This window comes from Aspergillus tubingensis, assembly GCF_013340325.1.
Source record: "Aspergillus tubingensis WU-2223L DNA, scaffold_6, whole genome shotgun sequence".
In the NCBI taxonomy this organism is placed as follows: Eukaryota; Fungi; Ascomycota; class Eurotiomycetes; order Eurotiales; family Aspergillaceae; genus Aspergillus; species Aspergillus tubingensis.
Window position 1 is genome coordinate 2,830,940 of NW_023336280.1, and position 14,336 is coordinate 2,845,275.

General features: G+C 49.6%; 9 protein-coding genes across 9 annotated transcripts; 5 read left to right on the forward strand and 4 right to left on the reverse strand.

Moving 5' to 3' along the window:
- Positions 1–288: 288 nt before the first annotated feature.
- On the forward strand, positions 289–712 carry AtWU_04688 (uncharacterized protein; the record flags this gene model as incomplete). Its single annotated transcript, XM_035499799.1, has 3 exons — positions 289–345; positions 433–581; positions 661–712. The coding sequence occupies 3 exons, from the start codon at positions 289–291 to the stop codon at positions 710–712; spliced, it is 258 nt and encodes an 85-aa protein (XP_035355692.1).
- A 1,784-nt stretch (positions 713–2,496) lies between these two features.
- AtWU_04689 (dipeptidyl peptidase IV (DPP IV) N-terminal region family protein) lies at positions 2,497–3,305 on the forward strand (the record flags this gene model as incomplete). The annotated part of the gene is made up of 5 exons (XM_035499800.1): positions 2,497–2,553; positions 2,647–2,730; positions 2,789–2,980; positions 3,038–3,235; positions 3,291–3,305. 5 exons carry the CDS (start codon positions 2,497–2,499, stop codon positions 3,303–3,305), a joined length of 546 nt encoding a protein of 181 aa, XP_035355693.1.
- A 504-nt stretch (positions 3,306–3,809) lies between these two features.
- On the reverse strand, positions 3,810–4,211 carry AtWU_04690 (uncharacterized protein; the record flags this gene model as incomplete). Its single annotated transcript, XM_035499801.1, has 2 exons — positions 3,810–4,073; positions 4,164–4,211. The coding sequence occupies 2 exons, from the start codon at positions 4,209–4,211 to the stop codon at positions 3,810–3,812; spliced, it is 312 nt and encodes a 103-aa protein (XP_035355694.1).
- Positions 4,212–4,765: 554 nt separating this feature from the next.
- On the forward strand, positions 4,766–5,616 carry AtWU_04691 (fumarylacetoacetate hydrolase family protein; the record flags this gene model as incomplete). Its single annotated transcript, XM_035499802.1, has 3 exons — positions 4,766–4,824; positions 4,889–5,100; positions 5,189–5,616. 3 exons carry the CDS (start codon positions 4,766–4,768, stop codon positions 5,614–5,616), a joined length of 699 nt encoding a protein of 232 aa, XP_035355695.1.
- A 106-nt stretch (positions 5,617–5,722) lies between these two features.
- AtWU_04692 (uncharacterized protein) lies at positions 5,723–6,775 on the reverse strand (the record flags this gene model as incomplete). The annotated part of the gene is made up of 1 exon (XM_035499803.1): positions 5,723–6,775. The coding sequence occupies one exon, from the start codon at positions 6,773–6,775 to the stop codon at positions 5,723–5,725; it is 1,053 nt and encodes a 350-aa protein (XP_035355696.1).
- A 763-nt stretch (positions 6,776–7,538) lies between these two features.
- Positions 7,539–9,157, reverse strand: tif1 (putative eukaryotic translation initiation factor 4; the record flags this gene model as incomplete). Its single annotated transcript, XM_035499804.1, has 6 exons — positions 7,539–7,549; positions 7,611–8,253; positions 8,311–8,669; positions 8,726–8,794; positions 8,861–8,935; positions 9,118–9,157. The coding sequence occupies 6 exons, from the start codon at positions 9,155–9,157 to the stop codon at positions 7,539–7,541; spliced, it is 1,197 nt and encodes a 398-aa protein (XP_035355697.1).
- A 797-nt stretch (positions 9,158–9,954) lies between these two features.
- On the forward strand, positions 9,955–11,642 carry AtWU_04694 (putative F-box and JmjC domain protein; the record flags this gene model as incomplete). The annotated part of the gene is made up of 2 exons (XM_035499805.1): positions 9,955–10,289; positions 10,454–11,642. 2 exons carry the CDS (start codon positions 9,955–9,957, stop codon positions 11,640–11,642), a joined length of 1,524 nt encoding a protein of 507 aa, XP_035355698.1.
- A 168-nt stretch (positions 11,643–11,810) lies between these two features.
- Positions 11,811–12,720, reverse strand: AtWU_04695 (low-affinity Cu transporter; the record flags this gene model as incomplete). Its single annotated transcript, XM_035499806.1, has 4 exons — positions 11,811–11,928; positions 11,991–12,171; positions 12,313–12,511; positions 12,631–12,720. 4 exons carry the CDS (start codon positions 12,718–12,720, stop codon positions 11,811–11,813), a joined length of 588 nt encoding a protein of 195 aa, XP_035355699.1.
- A 459-nt stretch (positions 12,721–13,179) lies between these two features.
- AtWU_04696 (chromatin modification-related protein EAF6/MEAF6) lies at positions 13,180–14,188 on the forward strand (the record flags this gene model as incomplete). Its single annotated transcript, XM_035499807.1, has 3 exons — positions 13,180–13,521; positions 13,590–13,829; positions 13,937–14,188. 3 exons carry the CDS (start codon positions 13,180–13,182, stop codon positions 14,186–14,188), a joined length of 834 nt encoding a protein of 277 aa, XP_035355700.1.
- Between the last annotated feature and the right edge of the window lie 148 nt (positions 14,189–14,336).

The window sequence follows — 14,336 nt, forward strand, 5'->3', positions numbered from 1 at the left end:
GTATTACACAAAGTGAAGATCTTTCAGTTCAGCTAACCATATCTTTCCTCTGATTGATTGAAAGACGTGTTACTGTAACCAGAGACCATGTGGGGATGACCGCCGTAAATGATAACTAGAGGACCTTAAGTCGAGTTGACCAATGTATAAAACCCAGTGCGAGAGGCCCCGGTTCAAAGGCACCTTTCATCGGTCTCTCTGACAGAACAAAGTCCCTCAATTAGATAAAGAATCTTTGTTTATCCATCTTTGATCTCTCTTGTCTCTGACAAACGTTTGTCCTTCAAAATGAGATATACCCTGGTCAACCTCGTCTTGGTCGGTGCGGCTCTGGCCCTACCTGCTGTGAGTTATTGGAACATAGAAATATTCCTGATCGCTCCCTGGTTACTGCAAAAAGTTGTCTCTCTACTACTTGCTGATCGTTGATAGGATCTCTTGGGTCAAAACTCCAAACGTGACAACCAGGATGCCCAGAAGGCTACTGTTGATGATGCCTACCTACCTGATCTAGGTGCCTGGACCAATTTCAAGCGTGCCAACCAGGATGCCCAGAAGGCCACTGTTGATGATGCCTACATGTATGATCTCAGGAGCCTAGAGTAGCACCAAGCGTGACCACAAGGATGACCAGAAGACCACTGCTGATGATGCCTACAGATATAATTTCAGGGACTGGAGTGACACTAAGCGTGACACCCAGGAGGACTAGAAGGCCATTGGGAAGAAATCCAACGGGCCATCTGTACCGAGCCTTCTAAATGTATGTAATCCTTCAATCAAGTATGATAGCCAGCCTGCTGACGATAGATGCGCGATAGGGTGTTGCGTTGTGCAGCCCCCAGTCAAGCTTGACAACCAGGCTGTCCACTAGGTGATATGTGGACGAAATAGAAAACCTAGAGGCCTGTTGAGGAAGAGGAGCGGCAACATGAACGATTTAAACGGTTTATTGACAGTTTAGGGGAGGAGGATTGAAACACCCAGGACTTTCGTTTCGTTCTTTTAAAGCAGTATTCCAGCCTCGAGCCAAGCTCTTACACAATGTGCAGGGAATGACTCATAAGGGCGAACGATACGAAGGACTTGATTTCTGTTAGTCATTCTTTTGCAATATGCCTGATCCATTTGAGGGCAAAGGGCCAGCATATATCGAGGAGAACTTTTGCTTGCATGTATATGTGGCCCATTGTCCGGTATTATCCACCGTTAGCTTCTAGTAGCAACACAATACAAAGGGGGCACAAGCATGATATGTAAAATATACCACATAGAGGTGGTATAGCAAAACAGTTGGAGAGAACCTGTCTCAGAAGATACTGTATGTCAGACTGCAGCAACAAAATCCTCTACATGATAATCAAGAGTCAGCTGCACACTGGCATGGCAGAGGATTACTGACAGCCAGTCATTGAGCAGAGTAACTAGCAAGATAGACACATTGATAAGGTATTTGACTACCGACGTATTCTAGTCTAAATCCAACCCCTCGCTGCTCCCGCCCCATCCACTTACACAGAGTTTGGATTTGGATGATGTTAAACCAATAAGCTAGGTAGCATTCATCGAGGAATGTCTGAGCTGTGGGGAGTACACATAAAACAAAGTTAGTACAATCCACGTACTATGCTGGAATACTCCAGCTTCCCACTCCTGCAAAGCCTCGGAGGTATCTTTTCGGTCTATCTGAGTGAGCTGTATTTCTTATCGTGTTAGAACTCCTTCGGCGTGTGTATTATAAAGGAGTCTTCAATTCATTGAATTTGTTGGACGGGTCTTGGAGGGGATCTGATGAAAGGGTACTAGGTGCAGTGGGTAATAGTATCGAGCAGCGCCGAATAGATTATCCGAAAAGAAGTAAACATTACTACACTATTGCGAGGCTGCATTCAGAGAAACTCCTTGAGTGGACAAGAAAGAATTCTCATTCACTAGTTGCTCGCTGCTCCAACAAGCCGGCTTCCTTCTAACTGGCTGCATCCCCTCAAGAGGGGTGTTCATCCCATTTGTTCGTCATATCATCCTGGAAAGGGCCAGTAAAAGAAACTGGGCGTAGCTATAGTTTGACTCTGTGCCAATGTGACGACATGCATAGCTTGACTATTGTCGATCATCGCTCCGTTCCCCTCTTCAGACATCTGATACGGACTAATCCTTAGTACCTACCCCGAGCGACAAGTACAGATCACTTGAATTGCTCGTCCAAGACTGCATGATGATCAACAGGAGCACGAGATACTTTCAGCGATGAGAAGATATGAACACATCGGTGAGAGATTAGAGATTAGGAATTAGATAACGGAAGTCATGGGTCTCGAGATTTGGCAAGCTCGTGTATAAAAGCTGGCCTGGAGCCCCCATACCAGGATATCTTCTCTCATTCAGTGCAACAGATACAAACTGATTTAGTCAATACAGTCAACTTAACCTTCTTGTTCTTTGAGTCTTGAATTTTACTGGTATCTGAGTAGCTTCTTTCTACTACTATCATTCAATATGAAGTATATCTTTACTACTCTGTTGCTGGCCTCTGCGATCCTGGCCCTACCTACTGTAAGTAACTGAACATGAACCTACCTATATAGTAGCTTTCTGTCTGCTACTCATGTATTGGTTCAGACAACTCGCTAATGCGGTGCTTGACAGGATTTCTCGAGTCAGGAGTCCACCACTGCCGCGACTCAGGAAGAAGCAGGTCCCAATCCTATTGGTCTGCTTGGTGATACCCTTGTATGATATCCTTTTCCTAAGAATGATGACCGGTCAGCTAACCATAAATCTATGAAAGGGCCTCCGTCGACGTGGAGTACTAACCAGTATCGAGTCGTCCACCAAGCGTGGTAACCAGGTTGCTCGGCAGATGCCTGGTGATGATGACTTCAACCCAGATACATGGACTCCATTCAAGCGTGGTAGTCAGGTTGCCCAGAAGACTACTGCAGAAGAATTCGATGGGCCTTTTGGTCCGGGTCTTACAAATGTGTGTGATTCTTCAATCCAAAGTGATGACCAGCCTGCTGACAGAGATGCGTGAAAGGGTGTTGCCTTTAAAAGAGATGTGACTAGTACTGAGTCGCCTGTCAAGCGTGACAATCAAGATGCCCAGAAGGCTACTGTTGATGATGCCTACTTACCTGATCTAGGTGCCTGGACCAATTTCAAGCGTGACAACCAGGATGCCCAGGAGGCTACTGCAAAAGACTTTGAAGGTCCTTTTGGTCCGGGCCTTCCGAATGTATGTGATCCGTGAGCTGAATGAGTTAATAAGCTTGCTGACGAACTGCATGAAGGGTGTTGCATTCTAGAGATCTGAATGGTCAGTGGCTTGTCTGTCAAGTGTGACACTAGACAATGTCCTAATGGACCCGGAATCCTGATCATCTGACGAAGAGAACGTGCGGTAGTATTAACAGTCTAGATAGTTCATTATATTATACAGGATAAAGAAGGACCTTGAAATCCTCAGTATCTGATGATTATAGAAGCAAGCATAGTAGCCACTTTAAGTGAATTAATTCTCTGCAGGCTAGAAACCAAGCCTCCCTTAATACCGTAGACGGAGATGGCAATCCACATAAGTAGTGGCCCTAACCAATGTTGAAATAATAAGGTTATCTATCAGGCGTAGCATTCTAGAAGTACTATAATAGCACCTTCGCAAAGTCAATCATGCATATAAATTCCCATATAACATTACCATACAACACATCACTGATAACGCCAGCCCGAATAAAATCATCCATATGCATAAGTATAAGAAGAAAAATTCACAAACAGCCCAGACCCAAGGTATTAGTACTTCTCCCTAACTAGCTGAGTTCCCTCAGCACTCGGGCTACTTCTTCCCTTGCACGCGAGAGCTCCTCATCGACCGTGCCTAGCGCATGACGGGCCTTGAACTCATAGTGCAAGTCGACGAGTTCTTTTGCGCGACGAAGGTCATCATTTTCGTAACTGCCTGAATCTATTCCAGAGCCTGATGGGGTTGTGTTTGTTGCTTTAGGGTTTAGTTGATCTGTGGTTTGGGGTATTCGCTCATTGACGGTAACGAGAGCGAGGGCGTCATGGTGGTCCTTTGATTGATATCAGTCGTTAAAAATACTGTACTGCAGACGAGTACTTATATTGGCCCACCACCTACAAGGAGACTGGGGAGGACATACACAGACGCGTAGGGATGTCAGATCGGAGAGGATCTCAGCTACTTGCATGGCGGTCTTGGTTCGGATCACTGGGGAATCTGGTGGAATTCTGCAACAATACGATAGACGAAGTTGAAAAGAGGCTCTGTTTTTTCAGATTTGATTCAGATGATTATGTACAGACGCAGTGCAAAGAAAGTAGCTAACATGCAGCGATAAGAACACCCTTCAAGAACTGAGCGGGTGACGTAAGGAACAACAAGAATAAGAAAACATTCTCAGCTCATCACAATCTCAACTCACAATTCCAGACAAATAACTGTCTACACATATTCTCTAAAATCCCTTTAGATCATAGAATAACCACCATTATCGCACTCCCACTTACTTCCCCACACAACCCTCTTATCATCCCCAATCATCCGGCTTGACCCTCCGAATCTCGGAGAATCCGAGCCTCTCCGCACGCAGCGCGCGGAGCACCTTTCCGTGCGTCGCATCGGCCGAGCTCCGACTGGCCGATTATATTATTATCCGCCAGGCCTCAATTGCCTCTACATTCCATTCCCACCCCCTCAATTATTCCTCTTCCCCCTCCATCCTCGCAAATTGCACACTTCATCATGGCCTCCGCGATTAGGGCCAACTGCAGAAAGGTTATCTGCATTGGCAGAAACTATGCGTATGTTCTATCCCACCACATCTCCGCATGACGAGGTCCCGCTAACGCAGACTGTCAACCGCAGCGACCACATCACAGAGCTGAACAACACCAAGCCCAAGCAGCCATTTTTCTTCTTGAAGCCCGCTTCCGCTATCCTCTGCCCCGGCGAAGGTCCTGTGCTGCGCCCTCAGGGAACCAACTTGCACTATGAGGTCGAATTGGCGCTGGTGATGGGCAAGACCGTTCGGGATCTTGACCCGAATGACGATAAGGGTGCTCTGGATGCGATTCACAGTCAGTCATGATCCTGTGCTCTTGTTCTCTTTGCGGATGACAAGGAGTATCAATGGACTAACTGTGTGTGATATCATTGCGAATATAGGCTACCTCCTCGGTATTGACATGACCGCTCGCAACGTCCAAGAAGAAGCAAAGAAGAAGGGCCTCCCCTGGACCATCGCCAAGGGCTTCGACACCTTCCTGCCTGTCTCCCAGGAGATCACCAAGTCGCGTCTTCCCGATCCTCACAATGCTTTCCTCCGCTTGAGCGTTGGATCGCAAGTGCGCCAGGCCGACTCCACCGGTCTGATGCTTTACCGCATCCCCAGACTTCTGGCGGAGATCTCCCGTGTCATGACTCTGGAGAAGGGTGACCTTGTCCTGACTGGTACCCCTAAGGGTGTTGGTCAGGTCAAGTCTGGCGATGTCATGAAGGCGTCCATTGAGTATGACGGTAAGGAGCTCGAGGAGGGTCGCATTGAGGTCGAGGTCAAGGACCGTGAGGGTAGATACCGGTACAGTGAGACCTAATGGCTGTCTTGAACAAGATATATGTATCAGATAGACACTGTATATACATACCCTGGTTCTCTTCCAATATAGACTATCTGGAATGATGAAAAAGTAAGTCGGTCTCTCAACGGCGGTACATTTCCATAACAATGCGTTCGTCCTCTTCATCAGCTGGTACAATGGGTATGTATCTCCTCGTTCTTTGCCTTTTGCGCTGGACTTGCGGAGCACTTGACGACTCGAGTTTGTCATTTCCATTGGGCGTTTCGTTTTCATTGACTGGCTCCTGTATAGGCATTTCCCTGTCCTTAATAACCTTCAGCATGACGGCCCTCAAAGCACTCCAAGACCACCCAGCGTTGTTCATCTCTCCCTCGATCAAAGCCCGGATACCAGAGTCATCAAGACCCCGTACAACAGCTCTAACAACCTCACCTTCACCCCTCTGTGCCTGCAATCCACACCTCATCCCCTCAGCAACGGCCAAATAATCAGCCAACGACCTCCCACACTGCTTCATAACACCCTCCAAATCCGACCCATATTCCTCAGTCTTCTCCTCACCCACCAAAGAAGGCGTCCCCCACGTAGTATCAGAAAGCGTCGACGACAGCCCACTCCTCCCACCACCACCACCACCACCAGGCACCGAACCCATAGGCATCGAATCCGGCACAAGAACATCAGACCCAGCAGAACAAGCCTTGACAACATCTCCTCTCCGCATTCCCAATCCCATCCCCACCTTCACTCCACTCTCTCCCCGTTCCATCAACATATCTCTCACTTCATCCAGCACCTTCACGCGAATACCCTCCTCCAACGCCTGCTGTTCCCTCGCACGTTTCTCCAACCCATCAACCATACCCCATAGCCGACGATTCTCATTCTCAAGTTCCTCAACCCGCTCAATACCAGTTCGTAGATTGATGTCGAATCGAGCTTCCAGTTCCTTGAGGCTATTCTCTAGCTTGGAATATTCCTCGCGTGCTCGTAGATCTAGACTTTCAAGTCTGTGATTCAGATTCGCGATGGTATCATTGGCAACAGCGAGGTCAGCTCTGAGGCTGTTGAGTTGATTCACGAGTTGAATGTTTTCGCGTCGGAGCTCGTGGGCCCAGAGGAAAGTGGATGGGTGGGGGATGTTGGCGTTTGGTTGTCGGCGTGGGTTGTTCATTTGGTTTTTGGAGGTTCTTTATTTGGTTCGGATTGAGTTTCGTGGGGGATAGAGTGGTTGTTGAGATGGGATGTGTTGTGGAGGATGTGGAGAATGGAGGATGGAAGGGTGGTATACATAGTATACTATGCTTAGGCTGTGTCTGTCTATACGGAGTAATGTCCCTACAAGTTGGAGCGCCTTCCACAAAACCAAGGGTTGAAGATTGACTATTCAAAACAAACTAATGGAATGGTATGTACCTCTCTTGTCTATACTAGTGAACACAGGTATACAACCAGTCCGAGCCATAATCGTATCTTCGTCCACCCAAAGTGCCTCGAGGAAAAGAAAGCCTGATTGAACTAATCACATTTTTGGCCCGACCTCTTGGTCAAGTATGAACGCAGCATCCTTAACCAACCAGAGAGCGAGCTAGGTACAGAGCAAAGGAAAAAGGTGTGAAAAAGCGTTTCCGGAAGAGAACCATGAATTACAGCAATAAAATCGCACAAGCGTGTCGCATCTCCATAAGCAATAACAGACAAAGGAAACCATAAACAGAACAAGACAGAAACACGCAGACTAAGACGGTTCCCGCTCGCCACTGCTAAAAGAGAAAATGCTGGAGACACAGAAAGCCACTTTTTGAAGGATTCTCCTTTACCAAGAGAAGCGCAACGATGTCAAAACGTCTTTCCCACCGCAGCTCACCCTTGGAGCGTTATTGGCAACTGCATTCGTAATCCGCATCGAGGGACGTTAGGTGATGGTATTAGGGAGTTTAGATGAGGTCTAGATGCCGGAGTCAGTATGAATGGAAAAATCATAAAAGTGTGGGTCAAGTCCTGCTTACCAGCAACGTTCATGGGCATCTCCTCGATCTGGGTGCTGTAGAACTGCTCAATCTCACGCATCATGCGGACATCGTCAGCGGTGACGAAGTTGATGGCAACACCCTTACGACCGAAACGACCACCACGACCGATACGGTGGATGTAGTTCTCGCGGTTAGCGGGAAGGTCGTAGTTGATGACCAGGGAGACCTGCTGGACATCGATACCACGGGCCAGAAGGTCAGTGGCGATCAGGACACGGGAAGAACCGGAACGGAACTCCTTCATGATAACATCACGCTGGCCCTGCTCCATGTCACCGTGCATGGCAGAGACGGTGAAGTCACGGGCAGTGAGCTTGTCGGTGAGCCAGTCGACCTTGCGGCGGGTGTTACAGAAGATGACGGCCTGGGTGATGGTGACGGTCTCGTAGAGATCGGAGAGGGTGTCGAGCTTCCACTCCTCCTTCTCGACAGCAATGTAGAACTGCTTGATACCCTCGAGGGTAAGCTCCTGCTTCTTGACCAGGATACGGATGGGGTCACGCATGAACTTGGTGGTGACCTCAAGGACATCCTGGGGCATGGTAGCGGACAGCAGGGTGACCTGGGTGGACTGGGGGAGGAGCTGGAAGATGTCGTAGATTTGCTCGGTGAAACCACGCTGAGTATGTTGTTAGCCAGGGCACATCTTCTCGGGATCGATCAGAAATAGACTTACAGAAAGCATCTCATCAGCCTCGTCGAGGATGAAGAGCTTCATCTGGTCGGTCTTGAGGACACGGCGCTCAATCATATCGTGGATACGACCGGGGGTACCGACAACGACCTGGGGGCCGGCGCGGAGGGCGTTCATGTCGTCACGGACGTTGGTACCACCAATGCAGGCGTGGCACTCAATGTTCATGAAGTCACCGATGGCGACAACGACCTTCTGGATCTGCTGAGCCAACTCACGGGTGGGAGCGACAATCAGAGCCTGGCAGGCCTTGAGCTCCTGGTCGATCTTCTGGAGAGCGGAGATGGAGAAAGTGGCAGTCTTTCCGGTACCAGACTGGGCCTGGGCAATGACATCGTGGCCTGGGATGCCCTAGTTAGCATCATAAATTATGGGCGACCGTGCGGAGAAAACATACCGGCAATGATGGGCTTGATGGCACGCTGCTGGATAGCGGAGGGACGCTCGAAACCGTAGGCGTAGACACCTGGACGTCGTCAGAACATGTTGGCACAGACCCCACCAGGGCGAAGATAAAATTTGTATCACATACCGCGAAGCAGCTCGGGCTTCAGGTCCATGGAGTCGAAGGAGTCGGTGACCTCATCGTAGTTGGTCTCGATCTGTCCTATTGACGTGAAATTTCTGGTTAGCTTAATTCTTCGAAGGATATTTCGATGGTGGGTTGTGGCGATTATCTCTTTCTTCCGCTGGCTTGAGAGCAAGGCCCCATTCTCCAGCAAAGTAGAGAGATATAAACCACAAATTTGCCGTGAAAAAAAATGAAGCAAACGATATAGGAACACATACCCTCGGGGATCTCCTCCAAACCCTTGTCGTTAGAAGCCATGATTGCGGTGTTGTTGTAAGAAGATCACAGGCGAGATGCTGTGATCGAAGAAGACGGTGGGGTTTTGGGATTAAAACTGGAAAAGGCTTGTTAGCGATAGGCGAGGATGGTGGGGGAGGGCGCAATGCGCAGAGAAACACTGGGGAGAGAGCAACGAACCTGGTAGCACAACTCTCGGGGGATGAGAGATATCACAAAGACTTCAAAAGTCGTAGGGGTGGGAAGAGAAAAGAAGTTCAAGTTGGATGACCGAAGATGGTGTGGGAAAATGGGGGGACCAGAAGCGGCGGGACGAGCACTGCGAACTTTTTTTTTTTCTCTTCTTCCCTTTTCCTTCCCTGTGTCTGCCATTTTTCCATTTGTCGCGGTGAAATTTTTGATTTTTAGCGCCAATTTAGCCTAGCCGATACGCACCGCCTTCCTTATCGGGTAACCTACCCACGTACTTGCCTTGTGGGAATTTTGTCATTATTTCCTTATTCGCTGGCTGAACTACGGAGGGAAATCTATGGTAATATTTTCGTTGCCCAGGAGGCAAGTCTTTTACTGCGTAGGACGAGTGTATTGCCGCTTAGCAAGTCCACAGGAGCGGTGTTTATGGGTGGGTTGGGCATAAGACCCCCCGTATCTTCCCTGCCTGACAGCCCTGGCCGTTGGTTGTGTGGGCTGTTTATTACTAGTCTGTACCACCACCGCCGCCCGGTCTGTGACCGGTCTAGTCGTTCCCCACCCAATTGGGAAAGTTCCTACAATTCAATGCCCGTCTCTTTCTTTTTCTTCAAATAATAATCATGAAAATGCCGGATATCAATTCCTTGGACAGTGCTCGTCCTCTCGGCGGTGCAGTAGCTGCCCATAGCTACTCTTCGCATCCAGAGCCCGATGTTGAGGATCTGTCTGGCCATGAAGAAATTCCTGGCCATCCTCTGGGCGTGAAGCCTAGTGGCAATGCTTTGCTCGCCGCAGAGAATCTGCGCCATGCAATTGGGACATTTAACATCCTACCGGATGAGTCGATATTAATGTTGCTCGAATACCTCGATGGTCCCAGTCTATTAAATATAGGACAGACATGCAAGGCATTCTATGCTTTCACCAGAGCCGAAGATCTCTGGAAAGCTCTTTTCACCGGGTGAGATATAGATCTTTGTTCTTACATTATTGCTATTGTCTACATCTGCTTGCCAGGGGACTGCTTATTTCTCTTGATTCCTGGGACGTGGCAGTCTACTGTCTCATCGCATTTGTAGAATTATAGCTAGACGGCCTGGAGCATTGCACTAACGCTTTAGTCAGGTCTCCTCCCGCCTCGTTCTCATGGAAAGGAACATGGCGCTCAACTTATCTTAACATTCCTCCGTCGGAAGAGTGCATCCTAGACTGCTCGAATCTATTCTCGGATGTCCTGCACCGGCCCTTCCACTGCGCCCATATATCTTTAGATCCTTACATTAAGAATATCCCTGCCCGCAACCAAATTGCTCGTCTCCCCGATCTCTCCTTTGAGGAGTTCAATGAAAAATGGAGCAACACGCCCTTCATCTTGACTGAGCCTGTGAAACAATGGCCAGCTTACAAGAACTGGTCCGTAAACATGCTTTTGGATCACTACGGCGAGGCTGTTTTCCGCGCAGAGGCAGTGGACTGGCCTTTCCATACTTATGTTGATTACATGCACAACAACTCCGATGAGAGCCCCCTCTATCTGTTCGACCGGGCCTTTGTATCAAAAATGGGCCTCAAAGTCGGTCAGCCGGACCAGGAGCCTGACGCCACTTACTGGCCTCCCAGTTGCTTTGGAGAGGACTTCTTCTCCGTGCTGGGGAACGATCGCCCTGACAGGCAGTGGCTGATCATTGGACCCGAGCGGTCTGGAAGTACCTTCCACAAGGACCCGAACGCTACCAGCGCCTGGAATGCGGTTGTTCGTGGTTCAAAATACTGGATCATGTTCCCATCGTCTTCGAAGCTCCCGCCGCCTCCGGGCGTCTATGTGTCAGACGACCAGAGTGAAGTGACTTCCCCTCTTAGTATTGCCGAGTGGCTTTTCGGTTTTCACGCCGAGGCACGACGTAGCCCAGGCTGCATCGAGGGGATTTGTCACGAGGGCGAGATTCTCCACGTTCCTTCGGGCTGGTGGCACTTGGTCGTCAACATTGAGCCAGCTATTGCCATTACTCAGAACTTCATACCCCGTGCCCACCTGAGCGCTGCGCTGGACTTCTTGTCTAACAAGGCAGACCAGGTTTCAGGTTTCAGAAAGGACGTAAACAATCCCTACGAGCGGTTTGTGGCGCAGATGCAGAAATCGCATCCTGAGCTATTGGAACAGGCGCAGGCAGAGCTGCAGAAGAAGAACGAGGGGAAGAAACGGAAATGGGACGAAATTGTGCACGGAAACCCAGAGCAAGACGGGGGTGATGCCGCCGAAGGAGGCGGGTTTAGCTTCGGGTTTGGAGATGACAGCGATGTTGAAGTCCCCTAATTGCAGTCTCCGCTGCTTGCAAGTGAACGCATGAATGTTCATTAGACGAGTATGCAACTGATGCTGTTTCCAAACGACAAGACGACCACAGCTACCTAACGAGGCTACTGCTAAGAATATGCCCGGTTCCCGCCAAAACTTCAGGCAAGCCTTCGTGCTTACAGTCCATTAATGACAAGCAACCGTTTTGCTGGCAGAGGTATTGTCTCCAAACGCCAAATATCCCACAAAGGCACCAACGGCAACTGCGAGCATGACGAATCCATTGTACGTCATGAAGAGCAGCCTGAACAGTTAGAACTCGTCCAGGTCGAACAGGGAGTGAATAGGAGGGGTTAGAAGACTTACATGATGAAAAAGCTATAGAATACCTGCACAGCATACAATGCTGCCATGGTGATCTTGCCTCTTTGCTCGACGGTCCTTCGGCTATCCCTGCCTACAACTAGGGGTGAGCCGGTGTTCGGGGCAGGCAGCGTCTGGCTAGAAGGGACATTGGCCGTGGCAGAATCGTCGTGGACCTCGCTGCCTTCACGGTGTCAGGTGCTTCATCCCAGCAAAGGTTGGGCCAAACCAATAACCAGCGCTCGAAGATGAGGAAGAAACCATGACTCCAATATCCCCGCCATGCATTATACAGGAAACATAATAGGAACTGAGATGTACGTACCTCCAACAGCAACCGTAGTATATGCACTCAGCCTCCTAGCGTGAGCTGCTTCGAACCGCCGTGTAAGCTGCCGAATCCCCTCGTAGCCGGCCGTCAAAAGGACGATGACAATAAGTGAACCCAGAAGGGACCAGGTGCTGGTAATGCGCCATTGGGGAAAGACGATGCAGAGGTTCTTCGTAGACCAGGTGAATAGCATCTAGCAAGCATCGTTAGCCGGACGAGCTAGGAGGGCAGTACGTTGTAGCAAGCAATGGTGAGCTCCACTTCCGAGCACCGCTTGCACTCGCACCAATATAGAAGCAACAAGACACTCACATTCATACTGCACTGTCCATCACCCATATCCATATCACCATGATCATGTCCATGGTCCATATCCATCATGCCATGCATTGAGTGATCCATCTCGAAGTCAGGCCGTAGCAAGTCCAACAAGTAGAATAGTCGTTGATGACGAAGTCAAGTACAATATGTACAGCGAGCTTCAGCGTAGCAAACACCACAAGCCTCTCTCAGATAAAGAAGCCAGCGAACCACACCGGTAAGACAGAGAGGGAAAGAGAGCAAGGGAGATGGGGAGATGCAGCTCCCAGGTGTACGTAAGGTGACGGAGCGATAATGTGACGCGGATGCAAACCAGCCAAACACCAACGATAAGATCTGGCGGCGATCATCATCCAATCCATTCCATCCACTCATTCACTTCCACTTCTCTTCCGCTTCTAGATGCTAGAGATCGCGACACCACCTCCACCAGTACACTCGTTTCAATGCGCGCTCGCATCTAACCCAACCAAACCCCCATCTCAATCTCCTCATCATTGACGCTTTCCCGCGACTACAATCACGTCACCCACCACCACAATGGCCGAACCCGCCGCCGCCGCCGCTACAACACCGGCCGCATCAAGCGCCCCAGCACCAGCACCACCAACTAGCACAACAGGCCCAACTTCCACCACAATCACCAACTCCACAGCGCCCAATTCCACACCAAACAACAACAATGCCAATTCGAACTCCACCTCCAATCTCAACTCCAACAACAACACAACATCAAACAACACCTCCAACCCCAACAACCCCAACCAATCCAACGACTCCTCCGCTTCATCAACCGCAAACCGCGGCCTCCCCTACTACGAGAAACTCCGCCGCGAACTACGCGACACACTCCAGAAGAAGCGCCTAATGGATAAGAGCATGGTACGGACACTCCCCCCATTCCCCCCTTTAACTTCCCCGTGTCACGAACCAACACAAATAAACGACAGGCCCAACTCGAAGACCAAATCTACCGCTTCGAACAATCCTACCTGGAAGAAACCACCGCCGGAAACATCATCAAGGGTTTCGATAATTACATCAAGGGATCGTCCAGCGGGGCCGGGATCGGCGGAGCAGGCATTGCCCTCTCATCAAGTATGAGTGGTGGAGGAGGCGCTGCGAGACGAAAGGCGACGGTGTCGGACGCGGATCGTGTGTTTTCGAGGAGTTCAGCGAGTTTTATGCGGGTAGGCTTACCTTTCTTCCCTTTCTCTCTATCTCCGTCCCCTTTGTGTTTGATTGTGTGGTTGTGGGGATGTGCGTAAGCTGACGGGTTCTCTGTGTTTGTGTTTAGGATTCACCCGCGCCTTCATCGGCTCAAACGACGCCGTCGCATGCCGCGACTCCGAATTCCACGTATAATGGATCTACTGGAAAGCCTGGGAATGGGGATGCGTCGTCTGCGGCGAATAGTGTGAAGGGGGGCCAGGCGTCGAAGAATAAGAAGAAGTCTGCGGCGAGTAATAAGGATAAGGGGGATGATGATGGGACGGATGGGGATAGGCCGCCTACGAAGAGGTTGAAGATTACTTATGGGAGGGATTGACATATCATTTTATCATTTCGTTTCATTTCATGAGAGTTGGTTGGAGTTGGTAGGTTCTTTGCTGGGTTGGATAGGGAGCTGTGGCGCGCGGAAAACTACTGATTATATTTGTTCGAAGAGTTCGCTGTGTTTGCTAGGTTTCGCTATT